The sequence below is a fragment of the Aethalodelphis obliquidens genome, unplaced genomic scaffold, assembly GCF_003676395.1.
Source record: "Aethalodelphis obliquidens isolate GAN/ISIS:26980383/991018 unplaced genomic scaffold, ASM367639v1 scaffold10, whole genome shotgun sequence".
Taxonomy (NCBI): Eukaryota; Metazoa; Chordata; class Mammalia; order Artiodactyla; family Delphinidae; genus Aethalodelphis; species Aethalodelphis obliquidens.
The window spans coordinates 28242832-28259527 of record NW_020837954.1 but is presented as its reverse complement, the minus strand read 5'-3'; the positions used below and the strand labels follow the sequence as shown (position 1 = coordinate 28259527).

The following is a 16696-nucleotide window of genomic DNA, read 5'->3' as shown; positions in this document are numbered from 1 at the left end:
TCTTTTTCCAATATCCCCTCTCTAAAGCAGGAACCTCATCTGGAGTTAAAATCTGGCGTTTGTTAGCTGGGCAGTCTTCAACAGTTTACTTAGCCTCTCTATGCCTCTCTTCAAATGTTAAAAAAAAAAAAAAAGCGGGGGTGGGGGGAATAGGAAGGGAATAACTATAGTATATAAACCATAAATTGTTTCAAGGATTAAATGAGATAATGAAACTTGAACGTCCCTGACGATGGTCAAGAATCCAAAGTAGGTTGATTTTCCTTATAAGTATATGGTTGAAGAGAATATGCAAATATTTACATAATTATAATTATTTACATAATTGTTCATCTAATTATAACTAGCATGCAGGAATGGCAGCTTTTATTTTCATAAATGCCACTAGCCATATGTTTTCACATAGGCATTAAAATAGTTTCACATACACTCCAGCATTTGATCTACACATTAAGAATCTCGGGAGTCTTAGGTGGGTAGGTGGGCTCCAGCTAACATGGGGCAGAGCAGGGACCTGGGTTCCGGGTCGCACTTCTGCTCTCCTGCCAGGCTCCTTTCCTCTGTGTGTGTTGGCTCTAAATGGAGAGACATTTCTGCTAAGTTAGAGTTAAGAACATTTTGCTCTTGGGTGTGAAAGCTATGTACCACTGAGTCAAGGTTTGTGTGTGTGCAACTTGGAGACATTATCCCAAGAAGAAAGATTTACTGCAGGCACCATAGTCTAGAGGGTTTTTAACCTTTCCTGGGTCCCAAATCCCTTTGAAAATTGGATAAAGTTATCCTCCCTTACACGCACTTTTACACTTACCCCCAAAATTGTATGCATAAATTTTGTGGTTTTCACAGATCCTCTAAAATCCATCTAGAGATCCTTAATGAGGCCACATAGCCGGTTTAAGAATCTCTACAGAGATTAGCATTTAATTTAAATACAACAAAGAAAGCCAGCACTCGCTTTTATATTCCCCTTAAGACCCTTAGTTTGTCAGTCCTCCAGTTTCTATCCCCCCTCCTTATTTTTTTTCACCTGGATTCTATCTAAAGCTGGGGAAATAAAAGAAGACTATCCAAACTCTTCGGGTTCTAGCTAAAGAACTAGTCAGGAGTGGCACAAACATTTTGGTGCAAACTGAAGACATACTTACCCATTACTTGTACTGACACCCTAATGTGTAGGAAGCAAAGGAGGAACAAAAAGATTCAGAATGAAAATCGGACTTATGAGGCAAAGGCTTCAAAAGCCAGCCTGCCATCCCTTTGTACTGGATAACAGAGTTACCTTGCTATGTTTCATTTTTAACTCCTTCAGAGAAGGCTGGGGGCCCCCTAGGTTGTTTGGCAATGACCCACTGCTCCACCAAAGATGATCTGAAGCCCCTTCCAGCAACCTCACACCTGCTGCTGGCCTTCTCCATGCCAGGTCCTTGCTTCTCCTCTTCCTAACCTTATAAACCTCGCCTCCCCGGTGTTGCATAAATTTGCAGGTACCGCTGCTGGGCTTGGCAAGTAGAAACAGCAGATCCCTTGAGCCCAGGCACCTGGGGAAACAAACTCTTTTCCTTACCTGATGGGAAAACCCAGACTCTGCTGCTTGAACAACCTGTTATAGGATGGAACCGGTAGTGGAGAGGGCGGCTAGCTTAACATTTACTATCCAGATTTAATTTTTTGCGAGTATAATCCGGACTCAGGTACCCTGTGCCCCAACAAATCTAAGGGCGGGGCCGGCGCACGGGGAACTGCAGGCAGAAGGAGCAAAATTGTCTCAGGAACCGCGCTTAGGACCTACCTTCCTACCTACCTTCCTCCTTCCCTTCCCTCCTCCTTCCCCCCTTCCCTTCTTTCCTCCCTCTCTCCTGCTGCAGGAATGGCCCAGTCTCCAAGACAAGGGGGACGACGTCTCGGGACGTCGACGTCGTCTCGGGAGCCTCTCGCGCTCTGGATGGAGGTTCCTCACGGGCGGCTCACCCCGTGGCCCGCGCTTTCGCTGTTTATTCAAGTGTGGGTCAGATTAGCCACCTGGGGCACAAATCCTGCAAAACGAGTCTGAGAGCGGGGCGAGCTCTTGCAGGTAGGAAGGTGTAGCCGCCGAGCTAAAAATAACGCGGGCCGGGCGGTGCGGGGAGCTGGGTGGCCTCCACCCTGGCTGGGCCGACACCCCAGGACGCCTGCTGGGGCGTCCCTGCCGGCGCACCCCGCAACCTCCCGAGCCTGGGACGCGCGTCGAGGTCCTCAGGGTGGCGGCCCACGCCGGCGCCTGCTGTGAGTGTGCGAGGTAAGAGGAGCCGGAGCTAGGTGCCCGCAGCCGGCCGGAGAGGAGCGGAGAGGCGCCGGGGCTGACTCGGCACTGCCGTCGTCCGCACCCCATGCTCCGGCAGCAGGAGGTGAGAGCCGGGCTCCCCGTTGCTCCGCACAGGCGGCTCGGTCCCTTCCCGCAGTTCACCCTCTCAACAGCCTTCTCCGATTTCTCTGACTCCTTGAATTTGAGTTTGTGTCATCTCTGAGCCCGGCCCTGGGGACGCAAGGGCCCAAAAAGGGCCCAACCCCGCTCACAGGCACTTCAGACGTATCTCTGTGTCTGAGCTGGGACTCGGCTTTGGCGAGGGGTCAAGAGAGGCGCTCCTTCGGAGCCCCATTTTCTCTATTACTTTCCCGTCCCCAGCCCGATCCCCCAAGCCGGGGGCTCCCAGAAGCTGGGGGCGGACCCTATTTCTTTCTCTGAAGATGTTACCTCTCCTTTGGACTTAGTGCATTTTTATCCTATGAAATAAGCATCTGGGGTCCCTGTCTCCCCCATCCCCACCCCCGAGACTGATGCTTTGCAATGCCCAGTCCGAGCCTGTCAGCCAAGGAGGGGAAGAGCTGTACAAGGTGCAGATGCCTCCAGGAGCTTCTCTTCTGGCCCAGTTGTTCCTGCCCTCCTCCGCTTGAGAAAATTGTCGGGGGCAGCAGCACCTTGCCCTCTACTTTGGATTGCACTGGTCCCCAGAGACCAGGCCTTGGTTGGTGCCGCTGCTTTTCTCTGGGAGGTCCCAGACTGGATTCCCTGAAGCCATAGGTGGGTTTCATCACTGCTGTGGCCACCGGGACTACAGATTGTGCTTCTAGCTTTGCCCTGTGCAACCCCTTGGTTATCTGAGGTGCCTAGAAACATTGTCTCTTGCTGGTAGGCTTCAAATGGTAGTCAAAGAAAACAACTATAAAAAAAGTCATTTCCAAAGAATATTTTTCGTAAACTCTTATTGAAATACAACACGAATAGAAAACTGCACAAATCTCATGTATACAACCTGATGAGTTTTCCCAAAGTGAACATCGACAAGCATTTTAAAGTGTTTGTTACATCTATGTGTAATCCCTGAGGGGATTCCAAATAATATACTTTTATTCTTGAAGAGGACCCCCCCCCCAAGGACCTTGATATATTTAAGCTATTTGTAAAAACATCCAAGTTTTATTTATATGATAACAATTTCTTGGATCACATACCTCTTTGGACAAACCTTTCCTTGCAAAAGACTAGATAGAAAGCTGTTAGCATGAAGTGAGGGGAGACGGTTAGATGGTATCGCCCAGGTGACATCTGGTTGGGGAACTACAACAACTCATTTGGTACAGCCTGATGTCCAAATAGGACTCTGCTACTGCCTCCAAAACTCACCCCACAGTGACACTGCATTTTATCCAAGTCACACTGTTCATGCACAACAGGGAGAGAAAGAGAAGGATGTGCGCGCTGAGAATGAAGACATTCCAAGGTTGTAACCTTCTTGCTACCTTCCATAGTAATTTGTTTCCAAACAGCATCCGTGCCATAGAATCAGGTGAGTGCAGCGGACCATTTTTTAGCAAAGGAAGCCTAAAACAGGGAGAAGCCAAATATCCTCCATTGTGTACCAATCCCATCCTCTTTGTCATAACCCTTCTTTGCAAAGGGAGGAATTTCAATATCCATGCCCTGTCTGCCATCCACATGTTAAACGTGTTAAGACATAAAAGCAGTCTTTTCATCTGTTCTCTCTGGAGTCTTCGTTAAAGTTCTCTGTCCATTTTTGGTCTGTTTTGAAGGATTAAAACAATATATATCCCAGAAAGTAGCAAGAGAACAATGTAAGGCATAAGGAACTGAAGTAGTAGTACATTTTGTTTTATTCATGAGAAAATATTAGAATCCAATATTATTTATCTTTGAGTGAGGTATATCAAGGGTTGACAACAGTCTCAAATGTTTGGAGAAGGAAAACTTTGCAATCAGGTTTATATTTCTTCTGCAGAGCAGAGGAAAGGAAACGGGTTTACATTTTAGCAAGAGGTACAGAGAAAAATTGTTAAAAGTGAGAGGTGTTAGGGACCAGAAAAACCAGAGATGGAAAATGCTTTGGCTCTGTCATCTGGTCTATTATTTCCTTGCGCCTAGTGGTTATGAATGTCTACTTTGACAGGTATTAGTTATCTTCGCAGAGACGTGTTCCTGGGTCAGATCTGTACCGATAAATCATAATGAATGTTAACTCAATGAATGCAGATTCACGTAAACAGCCTTTATTCAGTCAATGCCTGAGATATGTGCAGTACCAATGGTTACAAAATCAATGTGAGATATAGCCCTTTCCTTTAAAAAGTTTATCACTAACTGTAAATAAAACTCAACACCACCTTTGCACAATAATAATAGCTAATATTTATTGAGCACTTATGTACCTGCCATTTTATTACATTAACTCATTTAATGCTTATAAGAACATTATGAACTAGAAATTGTTATTCTCAGATCGTAAATGAGGAAACCAAGACTCTGGAGGTTAAGCCACTTGACCACGATTTTAACGAATAGACAGTATATCGTTTCTTGATCTTGGGGCCTGAGAAAGACCTATGAGGAATCTGGTCCATTCTCATATTTTACAATGAGGAAACAGACCCAGCAGAGGGAAGCAGCCTCTTACTCAAGATCACAGCCTTTTCCCAGGGAAGGTCACATAAGTCTTGCCCTAAGGTGGGCTATGTAATAAGAGCAGGAGGAGATAAGCTAATGGGTCTTGATTTTGTTCTGTCTTCCAAGGACCAGGAAGATACCCTGAAATTCTCTGTAACAGAAGGATGGAGCTGCAGCTGGTGTCTTGGCCTTGGGAAAGCCTCCAGGGCAAGCCGTGTTTAGTCAGAAACTATGGCCATGGGTTTCCAGCCCTCTGCAGGCCCAGCTCTCAGCACGTGAAGCTGAAGACAAACTGAGCTGGTCTGAATTTTGGGGGCCACCACCTACTGGCTCCGTGACCTTGAGCAACTTACACAACCTCTCTAAATTTCAGATTCTCATCTGTAAAGCTGAAATTTTATGAGGGCTGTCATGAGGGCTAGACAGCAAATATGAGATAAATGGTAAATATTAATAAGAGAAAAGCAAATGCCTTCAGAGATCCCTTATAATTCCAATTCCAATTTATCTGTCTTACTGCTTCTCAAAAGTCAGCAATGATGCTGGGAATTTCTTCCAAGTACCCCTCCATAGCTTCAACAGACAATCGGCAAAGAAGGTTTGAAGACCTGATGTGGTTTTTAATCAAGGACCTGAAGCAAGGACTACTACACCTATAGGATTAAAAATCTTTTCACTTGCAAAAACCTATTAGGTGTGTTTGGAGGTAGTAATGCTATAATTACCGCATTTAACAGTTTATAGAGCACAAGCCAAGCATATTCCTTGCCTGTGTAATAATGTCTAGGTGTCAGCCTTTCAGTGGTATCAGCACTGAAAATGTAAGGGAAATGACTTTTAAAACAGTAGTTCTCAAACTTCAGTGTACTCAGAATCATCAGGGAACCTGGTGACATATGTAGATTTTTGGATCCGGATCTCAGGCAGCCAGGCCAGGTAGTCTGCATTCTTATCAGCACCTGCAGGCTTGTTCTGAAGCTTTTGGTCCCCAGAACATACACTGAGAAAGGCTGTTCTAAGGGCTCACTGTCCAACTACTCTTTCCTGATGCTCTCCAGGGAATGCCCACAAATGAACGCCCTTTATGCAGCAGTAGCAGCAGAGCAGCCCTAGTTGCTCTTGAATGATGATGGATTTCTCCTCCTAATCTATATGTTTTAAGGGTACAGTTTCATTTGATCCATCCATATTACGTTCTACAAAAACATCAAGATTCCCAAGTAAACTTGAGATGGTGAAAAGACTGGATTGATTGCCCTCACCACCTCTCATCTCTAGGCTGGGATCGATTTAGCTCTTTAACCAACAAGTGATTTGTTCTTTGGCATGAGAAAAGGAAAACAACAACAACAAAAACAAACAAAACAAACAAAAAGAGGAGTAAAGGGAGTTGATAATGATGGTTTGCACCCATCTAAAATGTGGGCTAGAAATAAAGCTGTCCCAGGAGAGCTGAAGCTGAGTTCTCTCAACACACATCTAAAGATTCATATCAGGGTCTCAACCAGGTATGTCAGGTGGCTTAATTAGAAACTCCTAGACTATGAGTTTCACAGACTCATGGGTGGCCCAATGGCCACTTTAGTATCTGGGCTTCAGCAAAATGAGATAATAGCTATCATCCAAAAACATTTGGGTTTCAAAAAAGAAAAAAAACCTATTATCTGGTGCTACAAAATGAAATAAAGCCCTGCTTTTAAGCACAGCATATCACTGTTGCTTTCAAGTTTAAATATTAAGGAACACATTTTGTTAATGATTAAAACAGTAGTGATTGATTTAGGGGGCTTGGTAAACATTTAATCTGTCCTTATTCCTTACAGAAGGAGCACACTGCTTAGGGCCCTAGGATGGACATTAGGTAATGATTGAATGGAGTTTTAATTTGGTGTTATTATTAATAGTTAATGTAATTTTGATTATGTTGGAAGCTGGAGGTATATTGTCAGTCATCCTTTCAGGGTGGTGGTACTGCCCTGTCCTGCTTAATCAGAGGTTCTTAGAGGAGGTGGGCTCAGAAGTGATTTAAATGAAAGAAGGTTGATGTTTAATATAATAAACTTTCAATTAAACATTTAAATCATTTTCAAATTGAAAAGGGTCATGGAAATTATCTGGCCTAATTCGTTCATTATGCAGATGAGAAAACTGAGACCCTAGAGAATTAAAGGACTTGCCCAAAGCCATTCAGCTTGTCTCCCTTGTTTGATGTATTATTAGGCTAAAAGACTTCACAGGCCTAACTTGGAAAAGATGGCAGGAGACCTTGGCTCTGCTCTCACAGTTGTTTCTCTGATCTCAAGCACTTCCCACCCTTTGTAACCTGTGTTCCACACAGGAAGTAATTCCTGTTTTATAAATATTGGAGGTGTGTGAAGGTAGTTTTTACAGAAGAGCTACCTTGGACCAGTATCTTTTTAAGTAAAGACTTAAATGCCCTTCTTGAGACAGTGAAGTGTAATATCTATCCCAAGGAAAGAAATCCAGCACAGAAAATGCTCCATCCTTTGGTATTCCCCCAGCTACCTGGAGCTCAGGGCAGTGACCCTCAGCCCTGCCCTGCAGCTGAAGTAGCTCAGGACTCGAGAGCAGAGGCTGTGACTTACTTCAGGGCTCTGGGCAAGTCCCTTTAACGTGGCTGTCCTTCTCCTTCGGTGTTTGTAAAACAGAGAGATGATGCTGATATCTTCCTCGTTGCTCCGTCTGTTTGGGAAGGTTTATAAAGCCACACATTCCCCCTCCCTGCTAATACGATTACTAGCACTTTCTTGTAGGAAAGGCCCAACTCCTCATCTTCTTTCTTCCTTTAAAAACAGACCAAAGGGTATATTGTCTTGTGTCCTTGTGGCCAAAAAGGTTGTTGCTTCTGTGGTTGTTACCTTCTTAGAATGTCAGTTTGCTGATGTTAAGGATTCCTAGGTGCACCACAAATCAACATCAAAAATCAACAACAACAATAACAAAAATAACTGCCTTGTTGGTTCTTGGAAGTTATGAGTTACAAACAGACTTTTCCAATTATAAAAACGTTGCCCCAGCCTGTCTCCAAGCCTCCTCTGTCCTCAAAAGGGTGAGGTCTGGAGGGGCAGGGGGAAGTAGACTGTTTATTAGGGCTGACTTTCTGAGGGTCACCAAGGCTTTCCACAAGAAGCATTTTAAAAAATGCTTTGGAAGGAAAGTCATCTCTCAATAGCCAAAGAGGTACCTGGTACCTCTTTTAAGCACACAGCTCTGAGCACAGCCTGTTTCTCAACGTTTGGAAATCCTTTAACAGTTTATGGAAGGCCTCCCTTTAAACCCATCCAACAGCTCCCTTCTCCATAACCTGATTTTAGAGGTGTTTCATTATCTCTAATTACCCGGGTGAATGGTGATTACTCAGTGTTTTAATCATCGGTTTGGGCAGTAGCTACTCTAAACTCAGAGAAGCCCAGACTACCCTGGGTATTTTTGGAAGGTACTGGGACTAGTCGATGCATGCATTCTAGTACCTCTGCACGTGGTCACCAGGTGAGCCCCGAACGCTTCCCGGAGCTGGAGGCAGCGGCGTCCCAGCCTGGGCAGCAGCTGCTGACTCGGGCGCTGCCCGGGTTTCCGGGACCAGGGCCGGCGAGGCGAGGCCCGGCGGCGGGATGGGAGGATGTGGGCGGGGCTCCCATCCCAGAAAGGGAGGCGAGCGAGGGAGGAGGGAAGAAGGGAGGGGCTGCCGGGGAAGAGGAGGAGGAAGGAAAGAAAGAAAGAGAGAGAGAGAGGGAAAGAGGAGGAAGAAGATGCGGGAGGGCAGAGGAGGAGGGAGGGAGGGAGGAAAGGGGAGCGCAGCTCGGCCCGGAAACTAGGTGAGTTTGGCATCAGAGACGAGGGACAGGAGCCTGCGACGCCGCTGCAGATCAGGGCTGAGTATCTCGCCTCTCTCCCTGATGGGATTCCCGTCCACGCCGTCTCGAGCCTGCTGCGTCCCAGTCCTCAGCCCTCGCCCAGGTTCACTGCAGCTGTTCAGAGGTCCCCAGGAGCTGCTGCTTGCGAGCCTGCTACTGCAGGGATCTATGGTGAGCAAGGCTACCTGGCGAAGGGCGGGTGGGGGGGAAGGCTGAGGTGCATCCTTGAGGGGAGAAGTAGGGGGCTCTGACTGTGTCGAGGCAAAAAGTGCTCCCTTCCCCCCCCCCACGCCGGTGGTGGGCTAGAGGCAAAAAGTGCTCCCTTCCCCCCCCCACGCCGGTGGTGGGCTAGAGGTAGGGATGCTTGCGCTGAAAGTCACTTCCATATATGCCACTGCCTCTACCCGGACCACTTTCTCCGTCCGGTGGCCCCAGGCGATTTCCACGTTTGGTAGGTTCGGGGCAGGAGAAGAGCGGAGACGAGAATCCTTTAGTTGGAGGTCGTTGGGAAAGACCGTGGAGTCTTGAGCCGAACACGTCGCTCGTGGACTAGCATTTGCGATTTCCCGGCGGCAAGGGCCAGGAGAGAAAGGGGAGAGGTGGCTCTGAGGTCCGGAGAAAGTGAGGGAACTGAGGGGCGTCGAGGTGGAGAGAGAACACCTAACCAGGGCTAGTTCCGCGGTGGTGAGCGCGGTTCTCCTGCTTCTGGAGCGTGCGCGCCGCGGGAGGGCTGCGTCTAGGGGAGTGTCACCCGATCCGGCCCCCAGCCGGCGAATGCCCCTGAAAGCTGGCGAACCGCTGCTGCCCAACGCTCCTCCCGCACGAGCTATTCTCGTGGACTTGCAGCATCCAAGGAGCTGCTCCTCTATCATTTCACGGTGTAGGGTCTGTAGGGACGACGGCCGGGATGCTAGCCGCCCCGGAAACGCAGGTTCCTGCGGTGTCGTGTCCTTTGGAAAGTTGCTGGCGAGATGCACGGCGGACGCGTGGCTCTTACTGGCCCTCCCGGCTCAGAGACGACGGGAAAGTGTCCCGGGATTCACGGGTCCCTGTGGACCCCTCCCTCCCCGCGGGAGCTGCGCCCGCGACCTTAGAGGCTTCCCGGGCACCATTTGGTGAATGGTTTGTGAGGATAGCGGTTTGTGAGGATCGCGTTTTGTGGGCTGAAGGCTTTATGAGACGTTAAAACCCCCAGACATTGACTTGGTAAACTGAGGCCACCTCTGAACAAACTTTGGCGTTGGGCGAAAACTCGGGCAAGGAAGTAAAGGACGAGTTGCATCCCCGCCCCTCAAGAAAGAGTTCTGGAGACTAAAGTGCTTTTCGGCTTTTATCTTTTTAATTAAGAAAACTGGGGGAGAAAAATGTGATTAGAGATGAATCCTTCTGAATCCGAAGTTGAAACACAACCCGCTCTTCCCCCGGCCTCTGGGTTTTAGCGCAGCGCGCGCTCCCGCCGCACCCTGGGAGATTCCTAGGGCCAGAGGATTGTCGGCGGACTGCGGGCGCCCGCGCCTTCCGCTGTCCCTTCGCCCGCGGGGACCGACCCTTCTCCGTGTGCTTTTCCCACTTCTGGAGCTCCTCCCACGGGGCATCTTGAAGGTTCTGGGCGTCTCAATAAAACTCTTTGCTCTTCCCAACCCTTTCGCAGTCAGCCCCAGCGGTGGCGCGGGAGCGGGAAAACCTAAAGCCGCTCAAAAAGCGGCGCGGCTCTCGCCGGGCGTGGACCGTCGCGCAGGGGCGCCCGCGGCCTCCACACCCCGGCTAGCGCGCTGTCGGGCGGCGCCGGGCTGCCGCGGCCGGAGGGAGGGTTAAGCGCTTTAAAAGAGGAGTCCTTTACAACTCTTCCTCCAAGCCTTCCCGAGAGTGCCCCCAAGAAGAAAGCCAAGTTTGTGGAGGAGAGTGAGGTCGGCAGCCTGAGCCCTCGAGCTCTGAAGCGACCCAAGGCAGGAACTGGGAACAGCCTCAGGAAAGGGCGGCCGGGTGCCGTGCGCTTTGCAGCGGGAGTCGTGGGACTCGGGACCCCGGGGCAGGCCGGGCTGACTCAGAGTCGCGTGGGTCAGGTTTTTGAAAAGGCCCCCGTGCTGAGCGACCCACGCGTGCAGCATCTTCGGTTAGGACATCCCAGTAATTCCTTGAGCTGTGGGCTGGTAAAATTCTTGAAGAAATATTTGCTGCGACTCTGCAGCTGGTGCAAAGGAGGAAGGGGGTGGGGGAGGAAGTGGCGGGGGAGGAGTAGTAGTTTAAAAAAGACAAGCTGGGAAGAGAGAGAAAGAGAGAGACGCAGACGCAGAGGTCGAGCGCAGGCCGAAAGCTGTTCACGGTTTTCTCGACTCCTGGGAATGCGGTGGGATTTCCTTTCTGCGCCGGGTCGGGAGTTGTAAAACCTCCGCTACATTGAGACCTGAAAAATGCGATGCGCCCTTTCTGAGGAGACGCTTCTTTTCGCGTCTGCCCTGAGCTTTGCGCTTCGGCGTCCGCCCCTCTGCCTTTAATGGCCCACCGACCACTTTCTTCGGATATTTGCTTTGCTTGGCAGGGATCGCCGAGGTGCGGAGTTTCTCTCCGTAAAGGAACCGGAGGAAAGAGCCTAGCGGCGGCTCCCTCACCACTTTCCCACACCGATTACCGCCTAAACGTCTCCCGCCCCGGCCCCGCGTGACAGGGTCCGCCGCTTTTGGCTGGGAGCTAAAGTGGCTGCCCACTTCTTCTGAACATTCGCAAGCGTTCGCCAGGGGGTGACTAGCTGTCACTGGGAGCAATATTTGGCCTCTCGGAGACCCTGGGGAGGAAGTGGGGTGCGCGCGGCGCGTGTGTCTGTGTGTCCCTCAGCACTTTCCTTTTTAAATGACTCTCGGTGGTGGCTTTCAGCGGCTGAGACTCCGCTGCCCCCAATCCCGGCCCCACTTGAGCTGGGTTCGGGCTGAAAGGCGCAGCCCTTACGGTGCCCCCCAGATCCTCGGCTTCAGGCCGCTGGCGCGAGGGCCCAGCCCGACGCACCGAAGGCTACAGGTAGAGGCGAGGACCACGTCCTCCGCGCGGTGCACCCGGGGACCGGCCGAGGGCTCCGCAGAACGCCACCCGGAGCTCCTCCCGGACCGCTTGAGGTTTGGGGCTGCTGGCGCGGAGGCTGGCCTCTCCAGGAGGGGGCGGGGCCGCGGGCGGGCGGGGATTGGGGGGTGGGGAGACGGGGGCGGGCGCGCGGGCCCTTTCACAGCCCGCCTCGGGGAGGGCGGGCTCCTCCGTGCGTGGGGCGGGGCCTCTGCGTTCACGTGACGCCTAGGGGCTGGAAGAAAAACAGAGTCTGTCTGCGCCAGAGTCTCATTATATTCAAATATTCATTTTAGGAGCCATTCCGCAGTGCCATCCAGAGCAACGCACTGCCGCAGCTCCTCTGAGCATTTCCAGCAAGTTTGTTCAAGATTGGCTGTCAAGAATCATGGACTGTTATTATATGCCTTGTTTTCTGTCAGTGAGTAGACACCTCTTCCTTCCCTCCTCCCGGGAATTCACTCTGCCCTCCCCACCCGTGCTCGCCTTGTGTCCCTCCCGTCGGACCTTCCTTCCACACTCTGCTTTCTGGCAGCGCTGTCGCTTTCTTCTAGGCCGGGCAGCCACTGCGCTCGGAGCCCACCGGTTCTATTTAAAGTGCTCCTTGCTCCCACTCGCTCTCTCTGATCCGTGCGTTGCAAGAAAGGGAAGCGAGAGGGGGCTAAACAGATGGAAGGTCCTCAGCCGGGGGGGGGGGCTAAGGGCCCCCCTCCCCACATAACTGGAGAGCACCCAGTGCCCCTGTGGCGAGTTCCTAGCTGCTTGTCAAAACTCACAGAGGTCGCTCTCGGACTCATCCCCTCCCACACACCCTTCCCCGGGAGTGAGCGAGAGGGCGCGATCAGATGCTTCTTGCTGGGCATTTCAAACTCATCAGCCACAGTAAAATAAACCCTCCAGCCATTCGGTCCGCCCCCAGACCCTGCCTCCCCCGTGTCTTCACCCTGCTCCTGCTTCTCTGCTTTCCCTCCCTCCTGCTCCGAACCAGCTGGAAGTGGTGGAAGTCGGGCTCTGGCTCGGAGGGCGGAGGAAGAAGGGGGGTGGAGGGAGAGGGGGAGAGAGGCTGAAGGTCTGAAGTGGAGAGGAGAGCGATGGCATTTTAATTCTCCCTCCCCCACCCTTCTTTACCTTCTCAATGTTAACTGTTTATCCTTGAAGAAGCCAAGCTGAGATCATGGCTCAGATAGCAGTTGGGACAAAAAAAGATTAACAGGATGGAGGCTATCTGATTTGGGGTTATTTGACTGTAAACAAGTTAGACCAAGTAATTACAGGGCAATTCCTACTTTCAGGCCGTGCATGGCTGCAGCTGGTGGTGAGGGGTGTGTGTGAGGGCGAAGACACAAACTTGATCTTTCTGACCTGTTTTACATCTTGACCCTCTAGCTCTAGCCCTATGTGCGTATGCAGAGACATCTCTATTTCTCTCTAGTTATCGGTGTTTATTTATTCTTTAACCTTCCACCTCCTCCCCCTCCCCAGAGACACCATGATTCCTGGTAACCGAATGCTGATGGTCGTTTTATTATGCCAAGTCCTGCTAGGAGGCGCGAGCCATGCTAGTTTGATACCTGAGACGGGGAAGAAAAAAGTCGCCGAGATTCAGGGCCACGCGGGAGGACGCCGCTCAGGGCAGAGTCATGAGCTCCTTCGGGACTTCGAGGCCACACTTCTGCAGATGTTCGGGCTGCGCCGCCGCCCGCAGCCTAGCAAGAGCACGGTCGTCCCGGATTACATGCGGGATCTTTACCGGCTTCAGTCTGGGGAGGAGGAGGGGGAGCAGATCCACAGCATCGGTCTGGAGTATCCCGAGCGCCCCGCCAGTCGCGCCAACACCGTGAGGAGCTTCCACCACGAAGGTCAGTCCCTGCCCCGAGTCTGGGCTGGGGAGGGCCGGTAGGGCTGCCTGGTGGGACAGTGGAAGCTCCAGGGGAGAGGGGTTCCGGTTACCTCAGAGCCCCAGATCCAGGAGGCTGGGGGACAGAGCTGCTTGCTTTCTGGAGTTTTCAGAGTTGTGGCTGAATTTATTTTTTGGAGACAGAAGGGAGGGGTTGGGGAGAAGGGGAATGACACCACTCAGACGTGGGCTAGCCCCGGCCGTGTGTTTTTGCTATATCAAAGCCTTTTATGCCAGGGTTTCTGACTTTTTTTTTTTTCTGTTTTTCAAAGCACCTACTGAATTTAATATTACAGCTGTGTGTTTGTCAGGTTTATTCAATAGGGGCCTTGTAATCCGATCTGAATGTTTCCTAGCGGATGTTTCTTTTCCAAAGTAAATCTGAGTTATTAATCCACCAGCATCATTACTGTGTTGGAATTTATTTTCCTCTCTGTAACATGATCAACAAGGCATGCTCTGTGCTTCCAAGATCGCTGGGGAAATGTTTGGTAACATACTCGAAAGTGGAAGAGGCAGAAGGTGGTTGTGTGCATGTTCCCTCCTGCCTCTGCTCTGTTGGCCCCTCTTTTTCTTTACAACCACTTGTAAAGCAAACTGTACACAAAGCCAAGAGGGCTTTAAAAGGGAAGTCTGATGGTGGTGGAGTAAGGAGTCAACACATGGAAATTATTAGACGTATAAAGGAGATTGGGAGATTCTGTCTTTGGTGCTTGCTGAACGCTAGCTAGGCTTCGCTGCTTTGCTAGCTGCGCCATTTATCTGCTCCTTCAGATTAAACGGTATGCTTGTTTCCCCCAAATAGGCTTCCACTATATAAGCAGAGTTCATCACTCATCACCCGACTCTTAGCTATTTCTTGATTTTTCAGCCTCTGAAATAGCTCATGTGCTTTTTTTTTTTTTTTCCCTTTTTCTTTTCCTCCCTGACTGTGCCTAGAACATCTGGAGAACATCCCAGGGACCAGCGAAAACTCTGCTTTTCGTTTCCTCTTTAACCTCAGCAGCATCCCAGAGAACGAGGTGATCTCGTCTGCAGAGCTTCGACTCTTCCGGGAGCAGGTGGACCAGGGCCCCGACTGGGAGCAGGGCTTTCATCGTATAAACATTTATGAGGTTATGAAGCCCCCGGCAGAAGTGGTGCCCGGGCACCTCATCACACGACTACTGGACACGAGACTGGTCCACCACAATGTGACACGGTGGGAAACTTTTGATGTGAGCCCTGCAGTCCTTCGCTGGACCCGGGAGAAGCAGCCCAATTATGGGCTGGCCATTGAGGTGACCCACCTCCATCAGACACGGACCCGCCAGGGCCAGCATGTCAGGATTAGCCGATCGTTACCTCAAGGGAGTGGGGATTGGGCCCAGCTCCGGCCTCTGCTGGTCACCTTTGGCCATGATGGCCGGGGACATGCCTTGACCCGACGCCGGAGGGCCAAGCGTAGCCCCAAGCATCACCCACAGAGGGCCCGGAAGAAGAATAAGAACTGCCGGCGCCACTCGCTCTATGTGGACTTCAGCGATGTGGGCTGGAATGACTGGATTGTGGCCCCACCAGGCTACCAGGCCTTCTACTGCCATGGAGACTGCCCCTTTCCACTGGCCGACCACCTCAACTCAACCAACCATGCCATTGTGCAGACCCTGGTCAACTCTGTCAATTCCAGTATCCCCAAAGCCTGTTGTGTTCCCACCGAACTGAGCGCCATCTCCATGCTGTACTTGGATGAGTATGACAAGGTGGTACTGAAAAATTATCAGGAGATGGTAGTAGAGGGCTGTGGGTGCCGCTGAGATCAGGCCTTCCTTGGGGACACACACACACACACACACACACACACACACACACACACACACACACGTTCCATCCACTACTCACCCACACACTACACAGACTGCTTCCTTATAGCTGGACTTTTATCTTAAAAAAAAAAAAAAAAGAAAGGAAAAAAAAATCTAAACATTCACCTTGACCTTATTTATGACTTTATGTGCAAATGTTTTGACCATATTGATCATATATTTTGACAAAATATATTTATAACTACGTATTAAAAGAAAAAATAAAATGAGTCATTATTTTAAAGGTAAACTATGTTCTTTTTCTCTTAAATCCTTTCTCTCCCTTCGCCCCATCTCTTTTGGATGAGATTTTTTTCTGTTAAGGTGGGGCTGGGGGCACTGTGGAAGTCAGAGTGTGGTAACTGGAGGTGGTTAAGTTGGAAAGACAGGAAGTAAACTGATGGTGGAGGATGGTAATTGCCAGGATGAATTGTTTTCCATTTCTATTTAATGTTAACAAGGACAAGGACGCGGCATCCTCTCCCATCTGGATGACACATGCCTTGGAGAAACAGTGGGATGAAAGGAGTAGGCCAGATTAAAGACTCAGTTTGGGGCTCTTTGTACATCCTCTGTTTTCACTCACCTGTTAGAGGTGTGTCCCAGCAAAGTGTGATGGGTAAGAGTCTCAACTCTAGGGAAGTGCTTCCCACCTCTGCTTTTATGATACCCAGGGCATCTCCGGTTATTACAGGCACCAATGTTGTATTTTCAAACCAAAACTAATTTGCACACTCACATATTAACGTGTGTATGTGTGTTTTAAGCAGGAGTTTTTTGAGGTTTTTTTTTTTTGAGAAGTGGGTTTTATCCAATAAAATAAATAATCTGCCTTACTTTCAAAAAGTTTGGTGACCACTATTTTGATATACCACATGGTAGAAATTCTCCAGTGTTTCTGGACTTTTCCCACCTTGTCTCCTATTCCCCAGGTGAAGGCTTTCATTGAATTCAAAATTCCAAGAGATTGAGCTGGGTTGGGGGGTGGGAATGAGGTCAGATACTGAAGGGTCAGAATTTCCAAGTGGGCACTGTGAAAGCATCCCACTGTATAGAGTCTCTCGAGTCAAATGCCAACTCTCCTTGCATCTCT

General features: G+C 50.1%; 1 protein-coding gene across 7 annotated transcripts; it reads left to right on the top strand.

Moving 5' to 3' along the window:
• Positions 1-1953: 1953 nt before the first annotated feature.
• Positions 1954-15853, top strand: BMP4 (bone morphogenetic protein 4). Of its 7 annotated transcripts, none has more exons than XM_027111276.1 (4): positions 1954-2071; positions 12159-12283; positions 13345-13721; positions 14699-15853. In XM_027111276.1, exons 3-4 carry the CDS (start codon positions 13352-13354, stop codon positions 15553-15555), a joined length of 1227 nt encoding a protein of 408 aa, XP_026967077.1. In that variant the 5' UTR covers positions 1954-2071; positions 12159-12283; positions 13345-13351; the 3' UTR covers positions 15556-15853. The 7 variants fall into 7 exon arrangements, with proteins under 7 accessions (XP_026967077.1, XP_026967079.1, XP_026967074.1 ...); XM_027111278.1 differs by lacking the exon at positions 1954-2071 and adding an exon at positions 2173-2275 and having other exon boundaries at positions 13398-13721; XM_027111273.1 differs by lacking the exon at positions 1954-2071 and adding an exon at positions 2272-2384.
• Positions 15854-16696: the final 843 nt, after the last annotated feature.